At 34.6% G+C, this 7,728-nt stretch overlaps 2 protein-coding genes across 3 annotated transcripts in view; both read right to left on the bottom strand.

Annotated features, from left to right (window-relative positions):
• LOC107704031 (transcription factor Adf-1-like) overlaps window positions 1-1,416 on the bottom strand; it is a 2,467-nt gene extending 1,051 nt beyond the window's left edge. The window contains exons 1-2 of one of the 2 annotated variants that reach the window (XM_016506864.1): window positions 1,262-1,335; window positions 1,006-1,112 (exon numbers count right to left, since the gene is read on the bottom strand). In XM_016506864.1, coding sequence (XP_016362350.1) covers window positions 1,006-1,036 — 31 coding nt within the window. In that variant the 5' untranslated portion in view covers window positions 1,037-1,112; window positions 1,262-1,335. Of the gene's footprint in view, window positions 1-1,005; window positions 1,113-1,261 lie in introns of both variants that reach the window. The other variant, XM_016506863.1, reaches the window with a different exon arrangement.
• A 1,390-nt stretch (window positions 1,417-2,806) lies between these two features.
• On the bottom strand, window positions 2,807-6,434 carry LOC107704029 (protein FAM177A1). Its single transcript, XM_016506862.1, has 5 exons — window positions 6,317-6,434; window positions 5,330-5,464; window positions 5,175-5,241; window positions 3,481-3,575; window positions 2,807-3,073 (listed from the first exon to the last, which is right to left on the bottom strand). Exons 1-5 carry the CDS (start codon window positions 6,326-6,328, stop codon window positions 2,888-2,890), a joined length of 495 nt encoding a protein of 164 aa, XP_016362348.1. The 5' UTR covers window positions 6,329-6,434; the 3' UTR covers window positions 2,807-2,887.
• Window positions 6,435-7,728: the final 1,294 nt, after the last annotated feature.

Here is a 7,728-nt window from a genome sequence, read left to right as displayed (position 1 = left end):
TATGTTTAATTAATCAAATAAATAATACATAAGCAAAAAATAGTGATTTAACCGTATCTTAAATTATTAATATAAATAATACATTGTATAAGAAAAAAAACAATAATAGTGATTTAAGCAAATGTATATTTAACTAATAATATAATTAACAAATTTGACAATAATCAATAAATAGTGATTTAAGCCATTTTAATTAATAATATAATTAACAATGAATCTTTCAGTTATTAATACATAGTAATTTAAGCATATCTATATTTAATTCATAATATAATTAACAATACATTTGACAATAATCAATAAATAGTGATTTATGCATATTGATTAATAATAACAATAAATCTTACAATAAGTAGTAATTTAAGCATATGTATATTTAATAAAAATAACTAATAATTTTACAATAATCAATAAATAGTGATTTAATCAATGATAATCATTAATATAACTTGTAAAATAAACATCTATTTTGAATATGCATACATACATTTATACTTTAATTACTATAGTTAATTATATTAGTTAAATATACAAACATTTTACAATTAGAAATTGTGAATTAAGCATATTAACGACATAATAAACAATAAATCTTACAATTATCAATAAGTAGCAATTTAAGCACGAGTATATTTAATTTTAATTTCATAAAAAATTAAATATTGAACAATAATACTAATTTCTTGCATGGAAAAAATATATGCATGTTTTAGATCATAATTTACAACATGTTACAGTGAATATGTAAAACTTTCCCAGCATATTAAAAACATATTCAGTAATGTATTTTGCAAATGATGTCTAACATGCATGCATTTATGCACACGGCATCAAAAAAAAATGTAAACTAAATTACTAAAGATGTTAAACTTATTTTTCTCATTATTTTTACGATGCAAAACCAAATCTGACTGATGCATCTCCGGTTAAAAATATCGCTTTGTGCATCAAAATCGAATTCAGCAGTAACTCAATAAACTTTCAATGAAATCAAATCCCACTTACTGTGCAGATCACCAAACTCAAAACAACTCATGTTTGCGTACAGTTAAGTGTCATATCTAGCCGATTAACCCAATGCCTTTTCAACTCAAATACACGTTCTGTTAGGTCTATGGTGAAACGGAAACAGCATTCATTAGTTATAAATTAAATCTTCAAATCTGGATTCCTGTTAGCCTACTCTGCAACAAGCTAACAGCACACAGCTAGCAGTTTAGTAAGCAACAAACAACTTGAGAAACCGCAACTCTTAACTTACCTGGAATTTCCACTTGCAGACTCACGGCTCTCCATGCTTTGGCTTTTCTAGCAGCGTCTTTATATGAATTAATTGTAGAATTGTATAACTCGGGATAGTCCGACACCGCTGCTATTAACCTCTCCTCCATTGTTGTTAGCATTGGGCGGCAAGTGTTTCTAATGGCAAGAGACATGAGCTGTTGTTCCGGTAGGGGGCGCTCGGTGGCCCAGAAATCATAATTCTCATTGGGTTCTATTCAAAATTTCAACACAATTTTTCTTATTGAGGGGATTTTTTTTTAAACAACATATAATCTTTTTAGTTTGTTATTAATATTAATTACTATGGGATTCACAATTAGAAATCTACCATAGCGGATGCGCTATATTTTTATGTTAAAAAATAATCTCTAGTAAGCACAAACGGCTGTGATTGGTTCATTTTGAACAGCGCTGAGAAATGTAACACGTACCACGTGACAATTCCGCACGCCGCTTCACGTCGCTAGCGGTCATGAGGGTAAACAACACTTAAACAACGGCACCGAGACACGTTAATATCTATTCAATTGAAAAGTTATTTAAAATAGTAGAAACACGATTTTTTTTTTTTATTGCTTAATGTACATAACAAGACAGGGAACAACCAACAATGTCTTCCATTGAGACAAACACAGAGTTTACATTAAAGAAGAAGAAAAAACAAAATATTCTTGAAAAGGGATTTTTAAAAACCGAAATATCTCCCTTTGGAGTGGACTTTGAGATTTTTAACTTTCTAGATCTTTTTTATGCCCAAACATACACACTACACAGTGACTAACATTAAAAAAGTGAAAAAGCATAATAGGATCCCTTTAAAGAAGAAGAAGAAAAAAAAACATAAAAAAGAAATAAATACAAAAATAAACACAAGGAGCAAGGATGAAAACAAAGATGTAGTCGATGTAGACATTATAAAGAAAAAAGATACTAAAGTAATAAATAATTTGACAAAGAGAAGCATAACTTTTCAGATTTTCTATTATGTTTTTTGAAGCATTTGAAGCTCTGAAACATTTTAGCAAACTCAAATAAAAATATATTGAAGGAGGGTTTACTTTTTTTCCATTTACAAGTATGGATAGGATATTTACCCATCAACATGACAACATCAGAGAAGGATGAATTTAAATCACACTTAAAAAAAGAGGACATCTTTTGGGTTATAGGAGGAATTGTCTCCATTTTTACTGACAACCAGCTATGTATATCGAACCTAAATTTAGAAGAAGCCTCACAGTAGAAACACGATTTTACAGCCAGTCAGAAATAACAGACCCCGCCCGTTTTAGATCAATATTTTATAATGCCAGCCGCTTAAAGTAGCGAGAGATCTGCGCATGCGCACCCTTCAGTCACACGTTGCATTACCGAAGTGCAAGCCGGGAAATGTAGTATGAGTAAGCGGCCTAAATTTGAATAAGCGCTGCTCAACTTTAAATCTAAAAGACTAATAATGATGATTTTGGACTGAAGAACCAAAGTTTTTTTTATTTGTGTATTAGAAATACCTTCAATGCTTAGTGTGATGGCCATACATTAAACAAGGAAATAAAGAAAAATCACAATTCACTTTTTTTTTTTTTTAGATCTTCTAGATCCATTATTCATTAGAGTTGTATCCTTCGTTCTGCTCCCCTTTATATCGTAGCGTTTCTTCCAGGGTTTGTTGTGTCAGGTCCTGCACATTTGTGGCTCCATACTGTTTGCTTGCTATTTTTGACAGGTTAATTATCTCCTCATCATTCACACCGGTGCTCGCGGACAAAACTTCTCCTTCTGTTTCATTCTGCACAAACAAAACACTCACAGTTATACATTTAACCATTTATAAACAATGTGACAACCTTTCATGAAATTTCACATGAACAATTTGTATTTTCTATGACAGGCTTCTTAGTGTCTTCAAAATAAAAGCTCTGTAGGTTCAGTAAACAACCCTCAATCCTAATCAGTAGGTGGCGGTAATGCACCTAAAAGTTGTATGCCATCCGCCATTAAACACCAAGGAGAAGAAGAAGAAGTAAACAACCCTCAACAAAATTCTTTGAGGCTTCATTGTTAGTTCTTCAGATTTGTGTTTTGGAGGAATTTAAAAGAGTCTCTCCAAAAAACATCAAGCAAAAAAAAACCCTTTCTGGCTTTATTTCTAACTTTGATAAGAGTACTGCTGAAAGTTTTAGGAAACTAATCTACCTTATGTTCTCTTTGATACTGGTCAAAAGCATACTGATATTTGGCAGCGTTCAGACCCAGCAAACCAGCCATTTTCTCTCCAAGAAAATCACAAACTACAGAGAAATTAAGTCACAGTGAGTTATAATGATTAAATACATTTAATAGAGTTTAACACAGTGTTGTACATTAGCATTTCTGTATTATCGTACGAAGCTCATGCGTAATTCATTAGAATTTGTATTTCGATATAAAAAACTGTATTCTAGCATCCACACTTAAATCTTCAGTAAAGACATTATATAGCAATGTTTACATGCACTAATATTCCATCCTCAGTCGTTTGCTTATCTATTAAAAAAAGAAGTTTACGCGCATGCGCAGTGCTCAATCACTGTGTTCAGAACGGAGGAAGCCACTGCGATTAAATGATATCAAAACCAGAGCGACCGCGAGTAGAAATGCCGTTTTGCCTTGATGACATATCTAAAAATAAATATTTTTGTCATGTCGGAAAAGCTCTTTAGCGAACATTTACAAATATTCCGGTAGGTTACTGCTTATGCGCAAGGTACCCTGTTGAAAAAAACAGCATATGCTGGTTAGGTATGTTTTGATGCTGGTTTAAGCTGGTCCTTTGCTGGTTTAAGCTGGTCCTTTGCTTGCTGGTTTATGCTGGTCCTTTGCTGGTTTAAGCTGGTCATGTGCTGGCAAATGACCAGCATAAACCAGCAAGCAAAGGCCCAGCATAAACCAGCAAAGGGCCAGCTTAAACCAGCAAGCAAAGGCCCAGCATAAACCAGCAAAGGGCCAGCTTAAACCAGCAAGCAAAGGCCCAGCATAAACCAGCAAAGGGCCAGCTTAAACCAGCAAGCAAAGGCCCAGCATAAACCAGCAAAGGGCCAGCTTAAACCAGCAAGCAAAGGCCCAGCATAAACCAGCAAAGGGCCAGCTTAAACCAGCAAGCAAAGGCCCAGCATAAACCAGCAAAGGGCCAGCTTAAACCAGCAAGCAAAGGCCCAGCATAAACCAGCAAAGGGCCAGCTTAAACCAGCAAGCAAAGGCCCAGCATAAACCAGCAAAGGGCCAGCTTAAACCAGCAAGCAAAGGCCCAGCATAAACCAGCAAAGGGCCAGCTTAAACCAGCAAGCAAAGGCCCAGCATAAACCAGCAAAGGGCCAGCTTAAACCAGCAAGCAAAGGCCCAGCATAAACCAGCAAAGGGCCAGCTTAAACCAGCAAGCAAAGGCCCAGCATAAACCAGCAAAGGGCCAGCTTAAACCAGCAAAGGACCAGTTTAAACCAGCATCCCAGCGTCAAAACATACCTAACCAGCATATGCTGGTTTTTTCAACAGGGTAGCCTATTTTCGAATCGGATTAAAGCGTTTACGTGCTTCATTTTTCTTGTTGATCCGATTATTTTAGGTCTACACCACCATTTAATTCGAATCGAGCTAAATCGGATTGTTTGATGTGTTTACATAAAGGCTTATCAGTCGTCAATCCTTACTAACGGAATATTTGGGTGCATGTAAATGTAAATGTAAAACCTCTGACATGAAAGTTCGTTCAGTCATTAAAAGACCCTTTTAATATTAAAGAAACCGCAACAACAATATCCTTTTATGAATATGTAATAGCCTATAAAATTACACAATGACCTGTGAATGACCATCAGAATATATGCTATAAGTGTTTTCCAGATTTTTCTTACATAGCAAGGACTTTCTCAAAATCTGTGTTCCCCAAAACCGAGAATAATCCTTCCATGTCCAGGTTCCCTAAAAAGTGAAATATAAAACAACCTTTGGTTGTTTTCATACCTGACAGTGTTTACATTTATATGATGAGTTTGTCATCGATACTGACCGGGTCAGAAACACTGGGCGCTTGATGAAGCTGATGTTGTGCCTCCTCTTCCTCACAGTCTTCCTCAGTCAGAGTCTCTCCACTAGAGAAATGAATCACCTTCACCTGTCGGGGACTGACGTCTCTCAGCGGCTCCTGTACATCAGTCATTACGATCAAAACTAGACTTTTCTTCTTACAAACTGAAGCGAAATTTTTGTCTTCATCTTTTTATTTTCAGATATGTAATAAGACACATGACAAGAGTATTTAAGCATCGTTTTGTACGCTCCAAAAACATTTAGGCCTAAATTTAAAGATGTGGTTGACTGTTTTTTTTCTAGGCTTGATTGTCTCCGTTTGCATTGAACTTTCAGCTTCGTAACTTTGCAGATATTGTTTATGCTCAAACAGCAACATTACACACTAATGTTAAAAAAGTGAAATCGCAATCAACCACCCCTTTAAGATTTATGTATTTGAATTCCATATAAAATTTGTGAAATTCCATCTAACATGAACTAAGAAACCTAATGTGATACATATTTGTCAGTCATACATTTGTCAGAGTTAAGATTTCTGCTCTCAAAAAAATTTGCGTTTATTTGATTTTAAATACACATTTTCAAAATGCATTTATATAAATTGCTTCGAATCGGCATAAATCTTTTCACCGTGAAAACAATTTAATTTATTCAGTTAAAAAGTATGAACCAGCATTCAGTTTATTAGCACTATTACAGAAAGCTGAGCGGTTTTATTCTCTGTGTTTTCAAACTGGATGCATTTTATATGCAATTCGAATATATAAATCTTGAATTTAGGCCAGAATATTTTGTGAGGAAGTGTGAAGGTGTATTTACCAAGGGCAGGTGCTGCGATAAGTCTATGTATACATTAAATAAAGGCTTGGTTAAAAACGCAAAAAGCCGAATAACAAGAGATCAATACTGACCTGCTGCTGTTGAGATGCAGACAGCTGATCTAACGCTAATAAAACACACTTACGTCTGTGTGCATGCTGTGCCCTTTCCAGCAGAATCCTCCGTGTTGTGCTGCTTTGGTCAGAATATCTTCAAAGAAATCCTCAAATAATTATTTTTCTCCCAGTTGGCAGAAAGTGTCCTTCACCATCACAGGAGGAAGTCTCATGCACACGGATGTTGTTTGTCTTGCGTTGTTCCAGGACAGATGAACTACATATTTGCTGATGTAGACGTCAGTCTTTACCATATAATCTTGATATACGTGTATTGCTAGTATTGCAAAAAGATCAAGCCAGTACCACATGATTCGAAAATTCTGGAGAACAAATGCTGCACAAAACAAATAGCTGACACGCATTTTAATGGGGAAAATCCATTAAATGCATGACTGTGAGTTACAGTTTGACATCGTAATCTGTAAGTATACATGATGATGAATACATATCCATACAACTGCATAGATGGCAAAACGAATAATTACAAAAACTAAAAGTGATCATGGAGTGTCATCTTACAATGCCAGAGAAAGTCTTGTTCCATTCTGTTAAATAAATATACAGCAAAATATCTGACAATCATTTACCCTTAATGAGTATACAAGCTCTTGCTGTTGCGTATGAATTAAAGCAGGGGCCAAAACATTTAGTGATCATTTCTGTACCTGTGGCCGATGTGAAAGTGCATATAGTTTTGTTGAAGTTTTTACAACCCTTAAAATGAAGCACCAGCGTCACATTTACTGACGCAAACATGGTTGAACATATTCAGACAAATGTCAGTGTTGAGCTTACAGAAAAATAAAAAACCTATCAAATCAAACCAGCAAAAACAGAGTTTCCTATGTCACGTACAGCACAGCAATCCATGTTTGGATTATTTGGGCAGGTTTCAAATCAGAAGCAAAATAATTTTTTCATAAATGACTGTAAATATATACACACACAAGTCCAGTAAAAGTTGATATTAGAAATTCTAATCAGACTGAAGCTCATGGCACTTCACATCTTCACCCGGTTTAATTCTGTTACCCAAATGACGAGGATGGTTTTAATCTGAGCTAGTCAAATATAACTGGGTCTAATTCTGTTCTTTTCATACCAAAGCCCAACTAAAAAATGTGCTTTTCCACTCCTCCCGCTAAGAAATATTAATCATACAGCAGATATTTTAGGTGCAATAAGTGCCAAGTCATAATCTTTTATCTTAAACTAATGTACTGTGTTGTTGTATTTCAATAGCAACTGCTTTTGTTTAGTAAAATCACAAAAGTCCAGAAATTATATTTTGCATGAAGCCGATTTTTCAGACAACTAGTTATTGCATTATGACATTATATAATCACTATATAATATATATTTTATCCATGACAATTAAGCACATTTAAACCCCAGATTCTCATTACTGCAATGACAAAGAAAATTATATTGAAATATA

This window comes from Sinocyclocheilus anshuiensis, unplaced genomic scaffold (assembly GCF_001515605.1).
Source record: "Sinocyclocheilus anshuiensis isolate Anshui unplaced genomic scaffold, SAMN03320099.WGS_v1.1 scaffold534, whole genome shotgun sequence".
NCBI classification, from domain to species: domain Eukaryota; kingdom Metazoa; phylum Chordata; class Actinopteri; order Cypriniformes; family Cyprinidae; genus Sinocyclocheilus; species Sinocyclocheilus anshuiensis.
Note: the sequence above shows the minus strand (reverse complement) of the source record. Positions and strands in the feature narration are given on the sequence as shown.